Below are 25,061 nucleotides of genomic sequence, written 5' to 3'. Positions count from 1 at the left end.
TTCCTAATTTAAATCATCTTAAATTTGGAAAGAATTCAAATTTCAAATTCCAATTAAATTGAATTTGAAATCCTTTCCTAATGAGATTGATTTATTTTTGGAAACTCCCAAATCCTCTTAAATCTGAAATTTATTAGAGATTACTTTCTAGTTCTCTTTCCACAATTAACAACCTAAGTTTGGAAAGCAATTCTAAATCCCCCCAATTAAATCCCCCATGTTTGGCCGGCCCACTTCCTCTCTCCAATCCCATTAATCTCCATAACTACTCCCATTAATTCCCCACCCAAATCTCAACCTAAGCTGCCGTCCTTTGTTTTCCCTCCTACTGAATTAAATCCTCCCCATATACTCTCTAACTCTCCTTTCCAAACCTGTCCCAACCACAAGCGTTACCTCCCAATAGTTTCCCCACGTTCTCCTCTCTTGTCCATGTGATTCCTGCTGGTTGTCCCTGTATTCCAGCATGTGACGTGCTGTCCTGTATCCCTGAAGGCCATACGTTGTGGTCCAAAGCTCCCAGTGCTTTATAGAAGCTGTCCAGGGTGTTCCCCAACGTTGCAAGTTGCTGTCTAGTGAACTCCTGCTTCTCTCCCGGTCTTCCCACCAACTGGAATCTTCTCAACTGCTGTCCAAAGAAGAACAACTTGTTTCCCTTCACTCCAGCAAGACTTCCTTTACCGGACCACCACCAGGAAGGTTTCTCACTGCTGTCCTGATCCTCATGTGCTGCTGTTTACACATCTTTACTTGCTGTCCAGAAATTTCTGGATGCTATAGTGGCTGCCCAACCCCTCTGGGAGCAACCGTTGCTGCCCGGAACTATCCAGAATCACTAATACTTGCTGTCCAGAATTTCCCAAGTGTCAAAGTTGCTGTACAGCAATCGCAGCAATCTCCTATTGCTATTTTGCTGGCTTTAAAGTTTAGATTGCTATCCAACGACATCGAGAAGAATCGAGGTTGCTTTCTACGTCCGCTCAAGCACATAAACACCACACCGGAGCTTTGAATGTCTTGTTTATTTGGTGCTGTTTGGAAAATCCAATTGGCTGTCCACATCTTCCAACATCATTGACGTGCCGTCCTGTATCTTCAAGACCCATAGGATTCAATCCTCCTACCTGTTCTACATCAGAAACACTTCATAACATAATTCTATCTTGGTAGCCCATTGGCTCTGACATAACAGAAACCCACCTTGATTATCCACTGACACCGGCATAATATAATCTCTCCTCGATCGCCAACTGGCACCACATAACAGAAACCCATCTCGGTTAACTAAAATCGCTCTATGACTGTCAAAGCCTAGCTTCATTCATTCTCTCCTCTCTTCTCATTTTCCCCCCCAAATGTTCTCTGTTAGCGGAAATAATAAGAAAAAAAGGGATTTAAATGGTTATTTAAATAAAGTCTATAATGGTTTTAGATTATTATATAAAATAATAATATTATTATAATTAATTTTTAGTATAAAATTCATAAAAATCTTTTTAGGGCTTTAAAAATTATAGAAAAATATTCATAAATAACTTATTTTATTTAGAAAATTTATATGAATTCGGTTTGCAAAATGGACATCTGATGATCCCAAAACCCCACTTGTATCGTTAGGTGCCAATTTCTTAAAGAATTTCAATAGTTCCAAAAAATTATGAAAAATTAAAAAATAAATTAAACACAACAATAAAGATGTTATGGAGAAGACGATTTATAATTAGAGCTTATAATGACTCCTGAATAAATTCTTGATTGTTGTAGGTAAAAATACAACTTTTAAAATTTTGAGTTATAAAATCTTATCTTTCTGGAGTTCGACCAATAACTATGATATTTTTTACAAACACTAAAATCAATAGTATGAGCATAATTGCAATACATATCTTATGCTTCATTCTCACAATTATAAACACCTTGTGTGCATGCAAAAACTACTTAAAACGTTGAATCTAAGCATGTACGTAGCTCAATACACAACAATATACAAGAATACACAACTCAATACACAACAATACACAGTTATACACAGCTCAATACATAACAATACACAATAATACACATATCAATATACATCTCATTACATAGCAATACACAGCTCAATACACAACATTACGTGGCTCAATACACAACTCAATACACAACAATACACATTTCAATATACAGCTCAAAATACAGCAGTACATAACTCAATACATAGCATTACACAGCTCAATACACATTAATACCCAACAATACACAGTTTAATATACATAATTACACAGCTCAATACACACTAGTACACAATAATACACTGCTCAGTACACAATAGTACACATCAATACACATCAATACACAGCTCAACACACAATAATACACAATTCAATATACAGCTTGATACACAACAATACATAATAATACACAACAATACGTAGTAATGTATTGTTGTACACAACAATACACAACTCAATACATAACAAATATACGGCCTAATACAAAAAAATACACAACTCAGTTTAAAATAATACACGGCAATACACAGCACTATACGGTGCGTAGTAAGAAAAATAAAATTTTAACATAATTTCACAAATAAACATAATTTAAAGAATACACCCTAAACCCGAAAAATCACGCTTCTTCGCTTTTTTCGACACAAATAATTGATGAATACACCATTAAACCCTAAAAAACTACATATTCAAAGGAAAAATAGTAAAACATGGGAGGAGTTTAAAATTTAACGATAATAACCCTAGTTTTTCTCCTATGGTTGGATGTAGTAACTCTTCCTGGACGTTTTGTATATCGCCTTCCATCTTCTCGGTGAATGAATGTCGTCCAAACCAGTTTCCATCTTCTTCGCCTGTTTCTCAATTTATCTTTCTTAGCAGCTAAAACGTGATATTTTGCAGCCTACCAAAACCCTAAATACTTGGGTGCTTTCCCGGGTTTCTTTTTTTAAAAAGGTTAAAAAGAGTGTCTCGATCGGATCAGCCCGTCGGGTCGTATGATAAATAATAGAAATATTAAAATTTCACATTTCCGTATTTTATTGGAGTCCGGATGTAGAGCTACATCTGGTGTTCGCACAAAATAATTTCTCCTTCGGAAGACCAACTTTTAATATGACCAAACCATCTAAGGTGACTCTCTCTAATTTTATGTGCCACTGGAGCTACTCCAACCTTTTTATGAATATACTTGTTTCACATTCTATCTCTATGAGTGAAGCCGCTCATCCACCTGAGCATCCTCAACTTTGCAATAGTTAATTCTATGCTTCTGTTTTAATAGCCAACATTCTATGCCATAAAGCATGGTAGGTCTCACCAACCAACTTTTTATAGAAATTTCACTGAAGTTTGAGGGGTACTTATATGTCACACAACATGCCCTATGCATTCCTCCACTTAATCATCTAACTTGAATTCTACTAATAATATCCTCATCTATTTCACCATCACTTTAAACAATAGACCTGAGATATCTAAAACATGTATTCTTATCAATGATTTGATCACCAAAAGTCACAATCCTCCCACTAGATCTATTACTACTAAAATTATACTGTAGTTAGTTTTAGGTCTACTTAAATGGAAACCTTTAGACTATATGTTTAATCTTTATAATTCAAGTTTTTCTTAAACTCCCTCTCTAGTCTTATCAACAGGAAGAATATCATCAACAAAAATATAAACCAGGGTATAAACTCATGCAAATGTTTATGATATATAATAATATTGAAAGTTGTTTATGTTTTCATGGCCAGAATTCAAAATACAGTGAGGCTAGGATCACCACGCTCGCAAGAATAGTGCCACAACACTCCCACATAAATGTTCATGCATGTAAGAATTTTCATAGGGATCAATTAGGCCATTAATGAGTCTTTAACTATGTGAAAATTAAGGTTATTACAGCTCTTAGCTTCTAATCAGGGCATGCACTCAAGTTGGAACATCTAGTCCAACTTTCAGAAAATGCAATGATGGTGATAGAGTGTCTAATTTTTCCTTATAGGCATAATGAAAAGGACAAGCCAGATAAATCCAAAAGCCAATAGTATGACCTTGTGGATAAGCAAATTTAAACAGGCAAGACTAGCCTCCCCATTGATAGAAGGCTCCCTTGTCTAAAAGTTTACTCTTAAATTCCGGGATCCACTTCCTTTCCATCATAGGTAGAAAAGAAGCTTCCTCCTGAATCTCTTTAGTTTTGTCTTCATTATGTTTAATGACAAAAAAAAAAAAAGGCTAAAAATGTGGTTTCTAACTTGGCATCAAGCTGATATTACCTAAATTAGGCCACAATATCAAAATTAAAACCTGAGATTGATAAAGGGTAAAGAGTTATTTGGAATACAAATATTATATTTAATGAACTTTTATCATACAACAACTCAAGACTTGTCAAAAGAAACCTCCACTAAAAAGTACGCTTAACTGGAGAAGTTGCTAGTCTAGAATAGATACGAGAAACACCACATGAAAATCAAGAGTAACCTAAGCACACTTGCGACTCAAGTCAGAAGGTCAAAAAACTCACAAGATTACTAACCGTTATTTTCATTCTCTTAAATGCATGTGCTTATGGATGGAGGAGGGCCTGAGTGCTATAACAAAGTCATATAGATAAATAATTATGTTTAGCGGGAGTTGTTATGAAAGAAACGATTGGATATCTTCATAAGTACAACACTTGCACTAACCAAGCTGCTATATAAAACCATTCAAAAATAAATGTATTTTGCTCACATTTCATTCTATAAAATGAATTGAGTTTGAATAGGTGTTAACACCTCTTCCTAATATTTGTCACTCAAGTTATATATTTGCACTGGTATATCTAAGAAGTAAGAAATAGCTTTAAGAGCATCATCCTCTGGTCATTAATTTAGGAGGAATATATCTTTTTATTCATTAATATCAGAATGTTTATAAAGTGAATATGCCGATTCCACCCCCTAATTTTGCATCTAGAAACTTCTAAAAAAAGTAATATTTAGTTATTTAATTAATGTTTAATCATATATGATACAAACTGCCAGGGCCTCCTAATTTTTGCCTAAAAACTTATTGTTGATGAGAATACATGGATGCAGTGTAACATTTCTTTCTTTTCATGGAAGAATAGTGAAAACATGAATAGATTTTAAATTCCTGCCACCATGACATCTTGGCTAACTTCATGGGGATGCCTTCATCTTCTTTGGAAGTTCAGAGCTTTAATTGAAAATCCGAACAAGAAGGCAAAGAGTGTTGGAAACCCAACAATTGCAGCTGCAACTACTCCTAAGAAATCATGTCTGAATCCAAAATAGTTTCTCACAAAATGAGAGACAACCTCACCAGTGTCAAGCTTGTCTTCTATATCTCCAAACTGTGAAGCTACCAATCCATAAAGTGTCCATGAAACTGGGCATGCCCAGAAATACCATCTCCACCATACCGGAACCCTCTGTTGAAAATAATCTTTTTAGTTCCATCCACATTAAATTAAACAAAACTATCTGCAAATTACAACTTACCGGTCGTGGAATTATCATACCCGAGAAAAGATTCCATAATAAATAAAACCATGTAGATGCTATCGTACCCACGTTTAAATTGGGTGTGAAGCCCACACACATCATTCCATAGTATGTGAAGTATAGGAACGTGAAATACATAATGAACAAATACCAAAAGAACTTGGCAGTTGTCCATTCAAATCCAATCATTGAATAGACTATGACCCCATAAACGATAGCCTGACCCAATACATATGGGATCTCAATTGCGACCTACACATGAAGATGCAACGTTAGTTTTGTGACATTTGGGACTTTTGGTATCTATTTACTGTGCTCATAGCATAAATGGTAGTGTAAGAAAAATCACCTGTCCAAATGCATATGGTAAACTTGAGTACATTCCTGCTGCTCTTTCCCTATAAAAGACTGTTCGCTCAACTGACACCACTGGTTGAACAGAGGAGGAATTTGACACCCCGATGAATAAAACAGCAGTATACATTGAGCCCATTGCATTGAATAAGTCTTGTTGTTTTCTCCTATTGTAAGCCATTCGTAATTATAATGCATAAGTTCATGATTGATATGTGAGAGAATGGAAATAGGATACCAGTATTTTGATGCAATTGAATAAATATTAACTTACATTTTACTACCAAGATCCCAGAAAATTGTTCCAAAGATCAAGGCTATGCCCGATGTGAATAAATACCTCGTTGCAGTGTATGGAAGATTTCTCCAGTATGAAAGGTGTTGTTTCCATAAGCAAATCATACATTGTGAAACGAAAGATTGTGAGTACTTGGTTGCGAAGTAAAGATCACTTGATTCAGGAGGAGGTATGCTCAGCTCCGTGATCAAAGACTTGTTCTTTCTGCATTAACATGAAATTTTGTGTAAGATTACAGTAGATCCTTTCTCAAAGCAAAACATAGATATGAAAGACTACGAATTCAACTCACTGAAATAGCGCAGAGTTCTTGTAAGAATCACTGAAATCAATGCCCAACCTTTCTTCTTGTGCCCTCGTAGTCACTTCTAACATCCATGTTGCGGGATTATAGCCATCTTTTATCTTGCCCACTCCTTCAAATCTCTGCTAAAGTGGAATCCTAGATTTACTCATGTTTCATAGGTTTTAGAAAAAAAAAAAAAAATAGAGGAAACATGAGCCTTAAGGGCCTTACCTCAAAGTACTCAATAATATGACAAGAATGATGACCTAATGGCCCTACATAAATTTCTTGGCCACCTCTCTTCATTAGAAAGAGCTGAATTCAATTAAAAGACATCAATAATTTACAATACAAAAACTTATATTAGCTAATGTACTGATTAGTGTTAGCATATTAAGAAGTAGAAGTGGTAGACATAAGACAATTTTGATTGAAGTTATTCAAAAGCACTTGCGAAGAAGAGGTTTAACATCCTAGATAACAATTAGTTGGAAGGATTGAAAAATAAGGATTCATAAAATCGATCAATAATGGTTGGGATAAGACTAATAATGATTATGATAATAATGAATTAATTAATTAAATTATTGATTCCTTACCTCATCAAAAGCTTCAAATATATCAATGCTAGGCTGATGGATTGTGCACACCACTGTTCTTCCTGTGTCTACAATATTCCTCACAGTTCGCATAACTATTGCAGCAGCCCTTGCATCAAGCCCAGAGGTAGGCTCATCCATGAATATAATTGTCGGATTAGAAACAAGCTCAACAGAAATTGTTAGCCTCTTTCGTTGCTCCCTTGTTAAGCCATTCACTCCTGGCAATCCTATTAGTGCCCCCCTCAACGGAGCAAGTTCCAAAAGCTCCATAACCTCTTCTATAAACATCTATGGTCAATAAAATTTATCTTAGTCCATGCAAAACACGTGAAAGAAAGTTGCTGAGGAAATAAGGAATGTTTCTTCACAAACCTTTCTTGTTGAAGAATCTACTTCAACCGGCAATCTGAGCCATGCAGAATAGACTAGGGATTCATAAACTGTTACGAGAGGGGAATGTATATCATTCTGTTCACAGTATCCTGACACTCGAGCAAATGTTATTTGTTTCTTTGGATACCCATTTATCATTATGCTCCCCTCTACATATCCTCCAGTTTTTCTCCCAGCCAAGACATCCAACAATGTAGTCTTACCTGCTCCAGTTACACCCATTAGAGCTGTGAGCACACCTGGTCTAAAACATCCACTTACACCCCTTAGAAGTTCTAATCGGTTTTCCTGAGCACCTTGTGCCTTTATCTCCTGTTAAGTGTAGGTTTTGACTAGGTATGTTAGATGAATTGGCATACTATACATCAAGGTACAACACATATACGATTTATAGATTACCTGTGGCATGTCCACTGAGTATCTTATATTTTGAAATGTCATTAAAAGTGGTGCAAAAGGAAGAACCATTCCTTTCTTGTTCAATTTGGATTCTGCAATGGCTTCTACATTTTTTGTTCCAATCCTGTTTTCATTCCCTGTTCCAGTTACAAGTTGGTTTGTTAAAACAAGAAGAGATAGCTAGCAGAAGATATAAATCATCAAATCTTTAACAATACGTCTAGTTTTGGATGTGGAAAAACCTTCAGAGCTCTTTGCTGTTGATGATATTTCAGTTATCTCTCCAGTAATATTTGCTTGTTTCTCCTTCAACGTCTCCTCAGATATGATTGGCTGGGATTTTCCAAATGCTACAATGATATGGAGGAATGGTTCATCTACTTTAATTTACATAATGTTAATATTGTATGGTACGTTTATGTGGATACTTAGTTGGAATGATACCTACGTTTTACAAAGGTAAGAGCCACCGTGAAAAGAAAATTAAAAAGGAATATGAAGCCAATCAATGCTCCAAAACCTATCCAATACCATTTTGCTTCTGTAAAGGTTCCACGAGACTTCAAGATGGTCACCCCTAATGATTCTGTTGACCCAGGAAGAATCTGCGGCACAATTATTAAGAAGTATTTAGAGATGTTGTGATCAAGATTTGGGATATGTAAATATTTATTATGCTTAAGCAATTAGGCAGAAGTTGTCCTCATTAACAAAACCCGATATGGAATTTCTTGCAAAATTTTTATTTAACAAATAAAAGAGTTTCATTTTTTTTATTATTTAGTTTAATTTGAAAACTTCATATGGTATTCAATTGGCATCAAGGTCTTATAGTTTTCAGCAAACCATCGAAGTTGTATCATATTCAGGAGTAGAGATGTAAAAAAAACTTGATGTTGATTGAATAACTCAATAACCATTTAGAGTTCGGCTAATTAATTAATGTGCTGAGCTTTATCATAAAATTTCAACTCATTTACTAAAAAAGTCAAACATGAACAAAAGCTTGTTTGATAACTAGTTAGAGTTAGGCTCATTTAATTAAAGTGCAAAGCATAAACATAAATTTTCAACTCATTTACTAAATAAGTCAAACATGAACAAGAGCTTGTTTGATTATGCTCGACTCGAATAGATAATCTCTCTCTCTCTCTCTTCATATGTATATATGTATACATATACATTCTGATATAAACACAGGAGGGACTGGTCCATCCGGCCCAACCCTTGGGCCGGCCCACTAATTACAACAGACATAAGCCTGCTGTTGTTGCCAGCCTCAAATCCCCTCCTATTGGGGTGGGGTCCACTTCTTAAGATTCTGAAGAATGGATGTTTAGTCTTTTTGCATTATTTTGTTATTTACTTTTAGTAGAAGTTTGTATTAGGGTTAAGACATCTTTTTGGCGGTTGATTTTTGTTTTATGCTTGGCATTCTTGGGCTCTAGCGGCGTCTAGAGAATTGGGAGAGATAGATACTCCTCTCGAATAGAGGATCAATTGTATCTTGGTGTTTTCCTATTCCTTTCATCCAATAATACAAAAATATCTACTGGTTTCTAGTTTTTCTTGGAGTTTGGTGGAGTTTTCTCGCTGATTTCCCAAGACTGATATGTAACATTTGAATCTACAAGCATTTTCTATCAAATGAGTGAGGTCCGGGCTGTATTTTGGGGCTGTTTTGGCAAATTCCTGCAACAGTTTTTTCAATTCAAATGGGTGTTTTTGCTATTTTTGGGGACGAACTCATAATTTTTTAGGCAAACAAAGATCCGGGTAATGATGACAGCTAAGAAGGTGGATGCTATAGAAGAACGTATTGAGGGGGAGATGAATCAAATCAAAGTAATAGTGGATGATAGAATTTCCTCCATTGAAGAACAATTCTCGGATCTACGGGACATGCTGAAAAAAATGTTAGATCTCTACAACCAAATGACGGCACCAGAGATAAGAGGTCCGGAAGGGAAAAATATGAATTCTGACATTCGTAGGGATGAAAATGAGGTAGAGATCATAGATGGAGAAGAAAGAAGACCCCATTTTGAACATTTCCAAAGGGAGGAGAGAGGTGGAAGATATGGGGAAAGGCGGGGAATGGGCAAAGAGGTGCTGATTGGGAAAGGAAACTGGGGGGTTATGGCCGGAGAGGTGCTGATTTTGATGGAAGGAGGGGGGAAATGGAAGGAGGGTTTGTGTATGAATGCGGAAGGGAGGATCAGGACACTTGGGGAGGGCCATCCACTTGGGGAAGGAAAAATTATGGAGGATTCAGGGGAAATGGGGGGGGGGGGGGAAAAAAGGGTAGGGGGGGGGGACAAAAGGTCTAGAAACTAAAGATGCATATCTTTGAAGGGAGGACGCACATGAGTGGATTTACAAGGTAGAGAGATACTTCGCCGTCAATGGGTTGACTGAAGAGGAGAAATTAATGGCAGCTGGCCTATGTTTAAAAGGAAAGATGTTGGGTTGTTACCAGTGGATAGACATGAGGCCCATACGAAGCTGGAGGGAGTTCAAAGAATGCTTATTAAAACGTTTCCGAACTAGCACGGGTGGGGGCTTCTATGAGCAATTCTTTGCCCTAGTATATGAAGGCTCAATAGCAAAATATCGCGAACGATTTGAGTATCTAGCGAGTCGATTGGATCGGCTGTCTAAGACCGCTTTTGAGGAGAATTTCATGAAGGGGCACAAATTTAGAGATACGAGAAACAATGAGAGTCATGAGACCTCATGACTTAGAGAGAGGCTATGGAGTTAGCCCAACTGGTGGATGATTAGAAGTACCGGGAGAGGGAAGCCAGAGGCAGCAGTTCAGGTGGCTCCTACAGGATAACCACTACTCTCTTAGCACCTAAGAGCCCTACACCGGGAAACCTTCGTGAGACCCCAAGGGAGAAGCCTGTAGGAGAAGGAAGTGGGGGGAACTTCAAAAGGTTGATGAGAGAGAGATGCAGGAGAAGGGGGCGAAGGGATTATGCTTCTGATGTAATGAGAAGTATGCTCCATGGCACATGTACAGGAACCGAACTCTTCAGGTTTTCACCATTCGTGATGATGAGGAAACTGAGGAAGGAGGTGGGAGTGAGATAGGAGTAGCAGAGGAGGACAATCTGCATCTTGATGTGGCGGAGGTCTCCCTGAACTCAGTGGTAGGATTCACTCTGAGTCATACCATGAAGGTGAAGGGGGAAATAGCAAATATGGAGGTGGTGGTGTTGATTGATAGTAGGGCTACCCACAATTTCATCTTCAACTAGGTCATGGACCAATTAGGGGTGACATTGGTGGAGACAGTGTGCTATGGAGTTATGATGGATACGGGAAAAGTGGAGACGGGCCGAGGGATCTATAGGGGAGTAGTGCTGACTATACAGACTACAGAGGGTTCAGGTGAGGGAGGATTTTCTCTCATTGGAACTAGGGATAGTGACAAAAGAGCATCATATATGGCTATCAAAGTTATTGAGATATGACTTTGAAATTTAGTATAGGCCAAGGATAGAGGACAAGGCAGTGGATGCTTTGTCTACATGTATAGGGGAGCTACAGGACATGGCTGTGTCGATACCACTTATGCTGGATTTGGGGACCATTAAGGAGGAGAGTGTGCGGGATGAAGAGCTAGGGAGGATTAGGGTAGATTTATTGAAGGTTGGGATTAGTCACCCGGGCTATTCTCTAGAAGGGGAGAGACTTTTGTACTAGGGGATATTTATGGTGCCTAGGATATCAGTCCCTATTCCACACCTGCTTTTGAAGTTCCATGGGAGTGTTGTACGTTGAGGGTCATTCAGGGATGCTGAAGACATACATGAGACTCACTTTAGGGTTCTATTGGAAGGGGTGCACAAGGATGTTGAGGAGTTGATAGCCAGTTGTGAGATCTGTCAGAGGAATAAGTACATGGCCATGGCTCTATGAGGATTGTTGTAGCCCTTAGCTCTACCGGATCGTGTGTGGGAGGAGATCTTAATGGATTTTATAGATGGGTTACCTCATATGAAGGGTTTACTGTGATTCTAGTGGTGATGGATAGATTGAGCAAGTATGCTCACTTCATTCCCCTACGACACCCTTACATTGTAGTGACAGTTGCAGCAACATTCATCAGAGAGGTGGTCAGATTTCATGGGATACCTGAGTTTATAGTATCTAACCGGGCTAAGGTGTTCCTCAGCCACTTTTGGAGGGAGCTGTTCAGAATGCAGTGGACAGTACTGAAGAGGAGCACGGCTTATCACCCTCAGACAGATGGACAGATAGAGGTGATAAATAGGAGCCTGAAGACATACCTATGATATTTTGTGTCAGAGACACCTAAGCTGTGGGCTAGTGGCTAGCATGGGAGGAGTATTGGTACAACATTTTGTATCATTCAACCTCTCAGATGGCCCCATTCAAAGTGTTGTACAGACGAGATCCATCACACTTGGTGCATTTTGGGCAACATAGCACGATCATGTAGAAGCAGGCGGATGGGCATAGGAAGGGCATCCAGTTCAACATAGGGGAGAGGGTGTTCTTAAAATTATGACCCTACAGGCAGAGGACGGTCGCCAATAGGAGGAATGAGAAGCTTTCCCCAAGGTACTTTGACCCATATGAGATTTTGGAGAAGATTGGAGCGGTAGCATATCATTTCAAACTACCCCCAATGGCAACTATACATCCAGTGTTCCATGTATTACAGCTGAGGAGAGCAATCAGGGATTAAGCAGCTAGTTCTGAGCTACCAGAGACACTGACAAAAGACTTTGAGGTAATATTAAAACCATTGGAGTTGATGGGGGTTCGTCAGGGAGGAGAGGGGATTAAGGAGGTTCTGATTTAATGAAAGGGGCTATCAGACTACGAAGCCACATGAGAGGCTTACGAGAGGGTGAGACATCAGTTCCCATCTTTCCACCTTGAGGACAAGGTGGTTCTTTGGGAGCGGATTATTCATATAACTTACAGAAGGAGCAAGCTTGTTGTTGTCGTCGGCCTCAAAACCCCCCCTATTGGGGTGGGGTCCACTTCTTAAAGGATTATAAAGAAGGGTTGTTTAGTCCTTTTGTATTATTTTGTTATTTGCTTTAAGTAGAAGTTTGTATTATGGTTAGGGCATCCTTTTGGTGATTGATTTCTTTTTTAGTGCTTGACATTCTTGGGCTCTAGCGGCGTCTAGAGAATTGGGAGAGATAGATCCTCCTCTCGAATTGAGGATCAATTATATCTTGGTATTTTCCCTTTCCTTTCATCCAATAATACAAAAATATGTATTGTTTTTTTTTCTTGGAGTTTGGTGGAGTTTTCTCGTTGATTTTCCAAGATTGATACATAATGTTGGAAATCTACAACTGTTTCCTATCCCATTCATTCACACACACATATATATATATATATACACACGCGCGCGAGATTTGATGATGAATGACAGTAAAATTCACGGGTATATGATGTAGTTATTTATGTATGCATGCTCATTTGGTGTTGATCGATCAGGTTGTACTATTGGCTCAGACCTAAATGTGTCAATCAAGCTTGACAAGGAGCTCAATGTTGTGATGTTGTAAATCCAACACAAGCCACTGTGGAAACTGATGTGAAACGTACATGCAAGGATGATTAGATTAAGAAATTTACACGCTTAATGTTTAGATAACAATATTAAATATAACTTATGCTGATTTAAACGCTAAGATAAAACGATAAGGTGATAAAATAAGCTTTGGCCAAATCACATGCGTGGAAGTTAAGACTGTAAACTAGTCAAATAATTTGACGTTGCATACATGATTGGTTCCAACAAAAATCCTTTCTTAACAACAAAAACTAGTCACTATGTTTGAGTCTGCTCAATCAACTCTCTAATTTCTAAGGCTTTAGTGGAGAGTAATTAACAAGCTTCTTATGAATTGATTAAGCCACATAGTAGGATAACTAGGAATATAAGAGATTACTGAAATAGTTCACCATTATCGAGCATTAGGCAGTCATTGGAAGCCTCAGATCAGAAACCTCCTTAGTCTCCAAAGTTAGGACAGCAATCTGAAATGGCTAGGGAGTTTTGGACAGCAGTTGGGGCACTATACTTTGCTGGAATGTCCTGAATAGCAAGCCAAGATCTCTAGACAGCACCTCAAGGAAGTCTAAGCAGCAGTTTTTGAGTCCTAGGAGTCTTGAACAACAACTCGTGAGGTCTGGACAGTACCCAAAGAAGTCTGGACAGCAGGTTTTGGGTCTTAGGAGTCTTGGACAACAACTTGTAAGGATGGAGATCCCTGGATGGCGTGCAGGATTCGTCCAAAAATTCAAGACAGCAACTTGACTCTGTCCAGAAATCTGGACAGCTAGCTGGGGAGATGAATTTCAGTCGTTTTCTCCTATTGGGTGCACGTGAGCATGAAAGTGAGGGTGGGAAATTTTGTGGACAGCAATGGAAGAGACTGGAGTTAATTCACTTTGATTTAGGCCTAGGTTTGGAAAGAAAATTATTTGGATAGAAAGCACAATGCTGCAGTGCTGTAGTTACAGTGTCGAGGCGCTGTAGTTCACAATGCCAAGGCATTGTACGTATAGTGCCGCAACACTGCTAGTTAGGCTAAATAGTTTTTCTTTCTTGTCCTTTTATTTCACTTAAAGTGCATCCTTTTGTTTAATAGAAGTGCATATCTTTGTCTGTTTTGAGAGTAGAATGGTATGAGAAGTGAAGAGAGACAAGAAGAGAGTGTGAGAAAAAAGATATCTGCAATTTCTCTCATTTTCATAGTGAATTTCTTGGTTTGGTGTGACTTCGTTGTTCTTTTCCCGGTTTCGAGTTAAATCTTGGCATTCTTTTCCCGGTTTCGAGTTAGCAAAAAGAGCCTACCATAACTCATTTATATTTGACACATTTAGACTCATATAAAGGAGCAAATGCTGCATTACATTATGACAGTTCTTACATGTTTCCAGCTTTTCCCAAGGAACTCATTTGTTGCTAGAGCATTCAAGGAGTACATCATAGGTGAGATCCAGTAGCCCCATATCCACCATTTCTTCATGTCATCTATAAAAGTGGAATAACACAGATAGGTGGATGAATAGCAACTTTACATACTTGATAGTTTTGGTGTATTCAAAAATGACCTATGGCAAGCTTATGCTAGATAACTCAATCGACTCTTAGAGTGTAAAGTCAGAGGAATGTACCGTGTGATAGAACAAATCCAGCCAATGCTACGACCACAAGCAGTGCAAATGATCCTAAAGAATTAGCAACAACCATGTCTCTGCTCAATCCAGCAATTAAACGAAAGAACGCAGACATTGCCTGTTGGAGTGCTAAAAACAGCAAATACTGTTTAAAAAACCTGCATTTTTTTTTATTTTGTTAAATGCTGTAACACATTCGTCCTTCTAGGAAGGCCAACTAAAGCATATATCGTAATGCATCATCACCTTCCAACATTAGGATCATAACCTATAACATAATAGCTGACAAACACCCAGGTACCAACTTCAACTAGAGCTATGGGAATCTTCAGAATCCACGAAGGTAATGTATATGCCCATGCAGGATAGAAGAGGTAGTCTCTTTGCTTGAGGAAGACTGGGAGTTTCCAAATTGTCAATGGAATCTCTGTGAGCCCATTAAACACGATCGTCTGTATAGAGAAGAACAATGAACCCACAAAAATTCCACCATCCAAGACTGAATCACGGTGCATATTTGTCCTTAGGAACAGCGTCATTGCAATAGATGCTAAAAGCAGTAGCTGTTGAGAGTCATTTAAGATATTTAAACGCCAGATTCAATCATTTATATAATTCAAACACTAAGGTCAAAGGCAAATTTTACTGACCTGAATTGCTCTGAAAACATATGCAAACCAGTTGCGCTTCATCAGCAATAATTCTCTTGAGATGCAAGCTTTTAGCAGTTCCTTTTTGCTCACACCATATTTTGAAGTTGTTAAAGCTGCAGGATGTCCCTTTCTCGCGTCGAATGGGACAGCAAGCTCCTTCGTTAATTTGTCACCGATATGGAATGATTGGAATGCTTCTGAGAATTCTCTTGCAGTTACATATCTGTAAGGTTCTTCGTCACGTGCCCAATACTGCTGCTGATCTTTCCTTGATGTAACCTGCATGCCAATAGGCAATTTGCTATTTTTTTACCTTTATATATATTTCAAGATCAATTGAGAGCATTGAGGAAGGCGAACAACGGATAATTCGAAATTTTATTCTATCGTGGAACAGATCACATTGATGCACCCAAAGCATTGAATATATCAAAGAAGAGCCATTCGTGCGTTGCTCAATTGAAAATGACGATGAAAAATAATGGTTGGCAAGCACGATACTCCATAAAATTATCCTCATGAATTCAAATCATCAAATGGATTGAGCCGATGTGATGTATTCGGGGCATCAAATTTACATAAGAGGGGATCCCTCACAATGGAAGATCTAAATTAACAAACTACAGATGGAACAATATGAGATGTTGACCAAATGTCTTGCATTTCGAAAATCCTGCTGCATATAGATACTGCAAGGTTTACACTACTAAAATCCTGCTGCAGCAGTTGCCCTATCCTAGATCTGTCAGTTCAGTGAAAATAAAAAATCTCTGTTAAGGTAAAATCATCTCCACTTTCTATTCAATTAGGGCATCTACAACCTAAAAATTGATTTTTCATTTCAAAATACAGTAACATTCATATCAAATGTTAATTCATCTCCAACCAAACTCTACTTCAACCCTATTTTTATTCTAAAAAATAAGTCTCTATTAACTTCTAAAAAATGTGCTGTCAATATTGACATTTATTTATTCACGGAGGAGAAAAATGAAAATAATGTGTTTGCGTTTGGGGTTTGGGGTTTGGAATTTGGGTGGGAGGCTTGCGGCAGCTGTAAAGGCCTGTTTGCAGTTCGATTGAAGATGAACTTATATAAGCAAAATACACTTGAACTCCCTCTGACCCTTCTCCCTCTCTGTTTGATTCCTACCAAACCTCCATCTCCCTTATTCTCCTCTTAGTCCTAACGCAACCAGCACGAACTCCTCTCCACTCACCCTACTCGCTCCAGCCGCAAAGAGCTGCTCCCAGCTTGCCTCTCCTCGCTCCAAATGACCCACACATCCCAGCTCACCCTCTGCTCCATTCCTCTGTTTGAACCAAATAGGTCGTAGCCTGTCTCCACCTTCCTCCTCTACCCAAACTATTCACCGAACAAGTTATCCCTTGCCTGCTGCGATCAAAACCACATGAACACCGAACCTCCGACTTCTCTAGCCTCTCCATTCCCCGCACTTGAGCCTCCTTCTTCCAACTGACTTCCTCTCCCGACTTCCACTGGGGTGTCAATATTTGGTACGACCCAGTATTCCCACCTGAAATCAACTCGAAAATTTTGGGTTCAGGTTCGGGTTAGGAATTTCAACCCGTTTGTAAAATCAGATTGTGTTCAAGTTGGCCCGGAAACCTGAGAGTGATCCGGAATGACCGAGCAAAAAGCCTCTGCTCACGTCTGACCACGCATGCCTGCGGTTCATGAACTTGCATGTCTCTTCACGTCCGCCGTCGTGCGGGCATCGCTTATTGCGTCACTGCTGTCGTGCCGCTGCCGCTTCCTGGAGGCTCCCTCTGCCGCCTTTCTAGTCCGGAAATTTTGCGAGAACGGAAGGCCGCTGCCGCTTACATGTCGGGTCAGGTTGACCCGAACCCGAAGCAGTTGGGTTCAAATCTGAAAAATTGATATGTTTTCAAAAACGGGTCAAGTTCCGACCCGTGACCCGATTTTAACAGCCCTACTTCTACTCCCTCATGCCATCTCATTGTACTACCCAGCTACCTGCTGCCGTGAACACCTCTCAACAGCCCTATGTTTGAGCACCAACTACTACAGCTTTCTCCACCCGTCTACCTACAGCCAACAAAACTTCCCTCTTACCACTAACTCTTCTCCACTACAACCAGCCACCTAGATTATCGAACCAAATTTCCTCCAATACATCTTCCTCACTTCTCCACTCAACATCCCTACCTGTGTAACTCTTTTCACTGCAACCAACTCCACTACACAGAAGGCAATACCTACACAACTCCAAAACCAGCCCTCTCAAGTCTCATCGAACACCTCACCAAATATATATTATTAAATTTATCTTGACTATTATTATTATTAGTTAAGAAAAAAAAAACAGTAAAAAAAGAGAGAAAAAAGAGATTTAAATAAAAGAAAAAAAAAAACAGTTTTGTATTTTTAACCCCTCATCATCTCATCTCAACACCGCCACCAGTGCCTCTCTTGCTAAGGATAATACTCGCTAATCTCAAAAAACTTAAATCATGTTGTTGAAATTTATGGTGTAATGTGCAACCCCCTGTACACACTTTTCATATCATGATAGGAGGAAACTCAAATACAATGTTAGCAGCGAAGTGGGTAGGCCATGTATGAGCTTTTCTTAGCGTGGTGGGGACACTCCTAAACACTCGTACGCACTTTTAGGCCGACAAAAAAAATTGTGAGCTTTCATGCAGATATCTCAAAGAACCATACAAGCTTTTTGTTGTATGGTGAATTTAAAGATATCGACCACAGTGTTAGTTAACACCAACTATACTCGCTTTTCATAACATAATGGGTAGGCTTAGCTCTCCTAAAATTCCCCTTATGCAAGAGAGATGTTATGAGGCTTCCAAAATTTTGTCTGAATTATTATTAGACTAGAAAATTTATATATTACATACACAGTTAAAAATGTAGCTAAAATAAAGACTTAAATGAACTTATAAGGAACTGGACCTAAATGAACATTTAAGTTAACTTATAACTAAATAAAATTCATAAAGTTAGAAGGTTGAGAAGGGGCAACATATGATAACTTGCCTACATGCACGAATAAAAAACTTGTAATATGACATCTTCCCTATAGTTGACTACAGGAGACTTATAAGGATCAGGTACTTGCAATGATCATAACAACTAGTCTAGAGGTAGACATTAAGAACTCATTGTGATTGTGATAATTTGCCTATAGGCATAGACAAGAGATGTGTAAAATGCAGTACAACCGACCCAATAAACAATAGAGGATTTGCACTAAATGTAGTTTACCTACGGACACGATTAGAGGACTTGTAAACACAACTACTTGCCTACTGGCAAAAATAAGGGCTTATAACGAATACATTAACTCACCTACAAGTGATGACAGGGAAGAGGCAATTAATATACTAGCTTATGAGCAACATCAGTGGACCTATAATGAACACTATATTTCACATTGTTGACCTGATTTTTCATTAAATTTGGGTCAAGGGGGTTCACATGATCACAATGACCAAGCCAAACCCTAAGTCCACCTTCATTAGGTTCAGTGAGTCAAAACAAGTTTGTTGAGCTTAGACCCAAGTCCTGAGTCAACCTGATTGACCAAACTAGCCCAAATCATCCTTATTTGAGTTTTAATCAATTTCAAATCCTTCTTTGCTCAATCCCTGGTTGACCAAACTAGCCCAAATCATCCTTATTTGAGTTTTAATCAATTTCAATGCCTTCTTTGCTCAATCACTCATCCATTTGGACTTTATTGACCATGTTGACCTAGTCAACACTTGGCTTGATCAACCCAAGCCTTATTTGGTCAAATTTGACCAATTTAGGTCATATTCATGCCCCCTTGAGCATTTAAGACTCTTCCAAACCTCCCCTTAACCCAAATCGCAGACAAGGAAGCCTAGATCCCTTCTAATTAACCCTAGAAACAATCCTAGCCATCCATCATAGGGTTAAGACTATAAATAGAGGCTTAGGGCTTCATGAGAGGGGACATTGCATTCTATTCCTTCCCAAAGATCCCCAAGCCCGAGATTTTCCTTGTGTGAGCTCCCCCTAGTCTCCCTCCACCTCTCCCAAGCAAGAACCACCGTCAAGGCCTCACCGGCGGTGAGATCTCCGGTGAACCGAGGCTTAATCCCTTCCAAGGCGAGTTCTCGTCGATCCATAGCATTTTAGAACGCGATTTCTTCTACAAAAAGGAGCGTGGATAGTTTGCAAATGCAATAAGACCAAGAACTCCCTAATCCATCCATTGAATTAGGTAAAATCTTAAACCCATGGTTAGCACACTTAGAGTTAAATAACATTTAATACAGTGCATTTTAGACCATGATTTTTGTCCCCAATGAATGCTCTGCATGAATGCTACATATATTTAAAATTTTATTAAGTTTGATCTATTGTATCGAGAGAATGAGGCGAAATATCACTTTAGGGTTTGAGCTATGAAGCCCTGGAGTTACGTAAGATATGAACCGTTGATCACGCGATCAATGGTTCGGATCAATCCGTTCCAGGACATTTGGTCGACTGCGGATTCGATCCCGCGGTCATTTGCTCTGTCCGGCGAGAGAGCCATTGAACCAAAACCATGAATGATCGGATGGCTCCGCACCGCTTCTAACATGGTTAAGTTCAACGGCACGGATTCCTGCGCCGCCGCAATCATTGCCATATCACAATCGTTGGTAATGATTGCCCACAGTTTGAAAGGGCCAATCAAAGGCCGCCGCGAGTTTGACCGCCGCTATTTTATTTAAAATTAGTTTTAAAATTAATTTTAAATCTTTTTTTAAATAAGATTTCTTTAAATAATTATTTAAAATTTAAATCCAAAAAATACATATAATATATCAAAAATTTTAGAATTTAATAACATTTAGTTTAAAGTTAAAATTATTTTAAAATACATTATATATTTTAAATTATTTTAATTTTTTTAAATACTTTCTTTAAAATAAAAAAAAATAAGAATTTTTATTTAAAATTAATTTCAGATATTAAAATTTAATGTTTCTTAATTTTTTATTATTTAATTACTTAAATACTTAAATATTAGTTAATTAAATATTATATTAAATATTTTCAAAATTAAAAAAAATATTTTGAATTATTTTAAATTAATTTTGGATGACCAGTGGATCTCTCAAAAAAAGATATTTTAAACATAGATTGAGCACCTGAAAAAGAATTCATAAGAAAGGATTAGTGAATGATTGAACTCTAATTATTCACCAATCACATCATTAGTCATATATTAATTATCATTTAATCTTTGCATGTTTAGGATGCACGAGCACTTAGCCTAGGCTCTCATAATTCTTAGAAAATGACTTATGATGATGTGTTACGTTTTCTTTATGTTACCTAAGGGTTAGTCGTTGACATTTAGTTTGAACCCATTCAACCTAGTAACACTTTAAGGTCAATAATTAATGACCCATGTAGAAAACTTAGAGAAATTCTAAGAATTAGGATACACCTCCAAATATCATGAAACTTTAACTATCTAAACTTAGTAACATATCAAACTCTTAAGAATTTTTAGGACCATTTAAGTTAATTAATTAACCCTAATCTACCCTTTTAATTAAACTCTAAAAAATTCAAAAAATTATAATAAATTCAAATCAAACCCAAAAATTATGAATAATATATAAAACTCTTCATAATTTAATCCTTAATCCAAGAAAATTAAAAGCCCCTTAATTGGACCTTAATTTTAATACTAATTTAATTTCAATTAAAAATCACTTTTAATTGAATTAATTAATTGAAAATTATTAAAAAATTTTGAAATGTCCCAAACACTTGGAAACACTTTCTTAGGATATTCCTGACCTTAAGAAGTGACCACAAGAGGTTTGGACTTCATCTCTAAAATGCCCTTGATTAAGCAATTTTAATAATTCATTAAAATACCTAAACTTTGAAAAATCATAACTTTATGTAAAAAAACTCCAAATACAATAAACTCCAAGGCTAATTACTCCCCATAAGATCTAATATTTAATAAAAATACTAAAACCCCATAGAGCTTAGCCTATTTCTAAATGTCAACTTTAGACCCCTTTGAGCTAGTAGATAGGATAACCCCGGACATTCTAAAATTCACCAACTCAACTTAAATTTTAGAGAACATTATCCTAAGCATTAAAATTGATCAACCAACTAAATTAATTAAATTTGACCTCAAAATCATTAATATTTAAATTTTAATTAAAATTTCCTTTTGGCCTTCAACAAAACAAATCACAAATAATTTGAACTAATTACCCAATATAAGACATATATAAGACCGCACGGTCTATTACACACACATATAATTGTTTGCTAGAACATGACTTCTAGCTCTAGGTTAGACTGATATTTTCTTTTCTTCTTGTTTCTGTGATGTGATGATTTGCATATGGCATGTGTACTTGTTGCTCTAATTTTCTTTAATAATTACTATTATGATGATTTTTATGATTATATTTTCTTTGTGATGTGATGGGCAATAAATTACTCATAGGTTAGAAATGATTTTGATACTAACGATATTTTATGCATGTGGCCATGCTAATGAAGAGCTAAAAAGGGGGCTAAAATAAATAAATCATATATATAATTGCTACAGGTGTTTCAAACGCTTAGCCCCCAAATAAATAAGAGCATGGTAAAGTGTGACTGACATGAATACATTTATTTTTATATATAATTGCTTGGAATATTTTGTTTTAACTGCTTATGATAATCTTGTATGCGAGTTTAGATTTTTTTTTCTGATGTAATGTATTTGAAGTAAAGAGTTGCGAAAGTTTATAAAATGTGGCATTTTTACTAGGGTTCCAAAGAGAAAAGAAAGTCCCGTTATGGGAAATTTTTTTTCATTTTTATATTCTATTGAAAACGAACCATAAGAAGACTGAAGAAAAGTGATCCACATAAGAGCTATAAGATTAAGATCAAGATTAAAAAGGCCCCATTTTAAGACTTGCATCGTGCTATAGGATTAAAATCCAGGTTGTTATCGGTGGAGCCTGACCATCATTACTTTTCTGCAGATCATGGATTGTATATTATATGACACTTGACATGGACTTCGGATATTCTTTTTTATGGTTTTATTTTAATGTATTTATTTTGTTTGCGTAGTATAAATGACATACTTTTTATATATTTTTTCTTACATGTGTATGTGATTGATTTTGCTAGGTTCTTTAGAGATAAAACTTTTCTACCCGTAATTTAAAACTAAAATTTTAAGAATTAAATAACATAAAAAGATAACGATCTAGAGAATAAGTCCAATATCATCCGGGGTCACATGCATCTTAATGCATTTTTCTCTCTCCTTGTTTAGACACTTCTCCGCATACATGTAGAATTTAAATAATCCTACATATGTGGATGAGATGTTGAACTTGGGAAGCCTAGTCTTCTAAAAAATTATTTTTATAATCCTATTTTTTAAATTTCAAGCATTCTTTATTTAGAGACTTTAACCAACATGCATTACATTAGAAATTAACTAAAATCAAAATTTAATTGCATTAGTCTTATAAGCATACTACCATTCATAAGTATAAGGACACTTAGGAACCTCTCTAGACATCGACCTTAATGTCAAAAAAAAAAAAAAAAACTTAGCCACCCACCCATCTTTCATAAAGACCAGACAACATGAATTTTACACGATTAAGTGGTTAGCTGGCTTTCCTTTTCAGGCAGGATATAAGCCCATAATACATTATCTATGTTACGAGTGTTAGTATTGTGTGTAGAATACTAAACCCACTATAGATTTAGGGTTTAATGCTACTACTATTGGCGTCCTATAGTATGCCTCATTGACGGGTAAGTCATCTATCCTTCAGAGGTTATAAATCTCATCTATCTGTATCACATGGATGATGCTACCTCCATCTTTCTCTTTTGTATGCTCAGAGTGCAGTGTTGTCTTTTTCTCCAGTTTCTTTCCTCTACCTTAGTCATTCTGGATGATGATATGAGTCATGTATGTTGACTAAGCCAAGTTGAACCTTTCTTTCCCTTTGAATATGAAGTTCCTAGACTAGTCCCTATGCGTCAATCCCATCTAAAAGAATAATGTATAACCCTTAATCAATAGTCTTCTTAGGCCCCGACTTAAGATGTAATTAACCACGAGGCTTACGCTTGTGAGAAATCGAATCTCGTATCAAATAAACCCCACTCAAGCTGATGTATCGGGTGGGGGAAATCCTGTGACTTTGATCAGGTCACATATATTATTACCCATCAAGGTGCGTGTGTGAAAGCCATTATCCTCAATGGTTAATCGTATGTATGATTTCATCTGCCCTCCTATTGGCCCACTTGTGAAAAGTGCAAAGGTCTGCGACTGTTTTGTCTAATGAGATAGTGTGGTCGTACCATTTTCACTTTGTTTCCCGCCGAGCGGTGTTATTTCAGAGAACCACAAACATGTCAGCAAGAGTAGGGAATTGGTGGTGCACATAACAACTAGCTTACAAACAAAAATAGGAGATTCATAGCAAATAATAGAGCTCGTCTACAAGCAATGAATATGATCTCCTAGTGTTGATTGAACAAGCATCCTCTAAGAACTGTGTTAAATGATAACTTGAAGGAGGCAAAATAAACTAAACAATATCTCTCCTATATGTAACAACTAAAATCTAATATGTTTCACGTCACTGAATCCGTAACACTCGCATAAGCAGACATAAGACATTTGTAAGCCCCTAAATAAAATGTTGTGCACACTCCAATGAAAATCATTTTCACAAATGGAAAAATTAAATACTTTTAAAATCCCCCTCATGCATTAAAATACAAATTCTTAAACATTTGCTTGTTGCCTTCAAAAGCATGCAGCAGCCTCAAGAAGGATGCGACAACCCTAAGAAGAGTGCAACCATCTCAAGAAGTTTATTTTAGTATAAAAAAATGTGCATGTTGATTTAAAAGAAGATTTTTATTTACCATATGTGCTCCGACAAATGTCCTAAATGCCCTCTGTTAGCTAAGGTTGACTTGAATTCATCCCTCAGACAAACATTCACCCAATGTCTACAAGGTATAATTGTACAAAGTAACCCATGGATGCCGACAATGACCCTTCGGTCAGGTTGGGTCGACTACTGTGATGCTCCAAGATCAAACTTGGAAAGAATGTCAATCAATTACTCAAACAATTTACCAGAGTTATCTAAAACCTTCAATTAACCAGTCTATAAAACATCTATAAAATTTAAAACATCAATATACAAGTCGATTCATAACTCAAAAGTCATGTACAATACTCAGGAACTACACTACAATCATCAGTTCTAAAATCTATCCTGAGTACAAAAGAATCAAAATCAATCAAAAGACAAAAAAGCACACAGAACGCCAAATTGC

General features: G+C 37.2%; 1 protein-coding gene across 6 annotated transcripts in view; it reads right to left on the bottom strand.

The window, feature by feature from the left end:
* Window positions 1–3,119: 3,119 nt before the first annotated feature.
* The window catches only part of LOC110096322 (ABC transporter G family member 35), a 24,942-nt gene continuing 3,000 nt past the window's right edge, over window positions 3,120–25,061 (bottom strand). The window contains exons 9-23 of one of the 6 annotated variants that reach the window (XM_028697374.1): window positions 15,677–15,958; window positions 15,273–15,589; window positions 15,024–15,184; window positions 14,777–14,880; window positions 8,293–8,449; window positions 8,063–8,194; window positions 7,845–7,981; window positions 7,425–7,757; window positions 7,050–7,340; window positions 6,682–6,765; window positions 6,457–6,590; window positions 6,141–6,368; window positions 5,862–6,033; window positions 5,510–5,764; window positions 3,120–5,439 (exon numbers count right to left, since the gene is read on the bottom strand). In XM_028697374.1, the coding sequence (XP_028553207.1) occupies window positions 5,182–5,439; window positions 5,510–5,764; window positions 5,862–6,033; window positions 6,141–6,368; window positions 6,457–6,590; window positions 6,682–6,765; window positions 7,050–7,340; window positions 7,425–7,757; window positions 7,845–7,981; window positions 8,063–8,194; window positions 8,293–8,449; window positions 14,777–14,880; window positions 15,024–15,184; window positions 15,273–15,589; window positions 15,677–15,958 (3,045 nt within the window). In that variant the 3' untranslated portion in view covers window positions 3,120–5,181. The remainder of the gene's footprint in view (window positions 5,440–5,509; window positions 5,765–5,861; window positions 6,034–6,140; window positions 6,369–6,456; window positions 6,591–6,681; window positions 6,766–7,049; window positions 7,341–7,424; window positions 7,758–7,844; window positions 7,982–8,062; window positions 8,195–8,292; window positions 8,450–14,776; window positions 14,881–15,023; window positions 15,185–15,272; window positions 15,590–15,676; window positions 15,959–25,061) is intronic. The other 5 variants (XM_028697384.1, XM_028697386.1, XM_028697387.1 and 2 more) reach the window with 5 other exon arrangements.

The sequence above is a fragment of the Dendrobium catenatum genome, unplaced genomic scaffold, assembly GCF_001605985.2.
Source record: "Dendrobium catenatum unplaced genomic scaffold, ASM160598v2 fragScaff_scaffold_107, whole genome shotgun sequence".
Taxonomy (NCBI): domain Eukaryota; kingdom Viridiplantae; phylum Streptophyta; class Magnoliopsida; order Asparagales; family Orchidaceae; genus Dendrobium; species Dendrobium catenatum.
The sequence above is the reverse complement of the archived record's forward strand: the minus strand, read 5'-3'. Positions and strand labels throughout refer to the sequence as shown.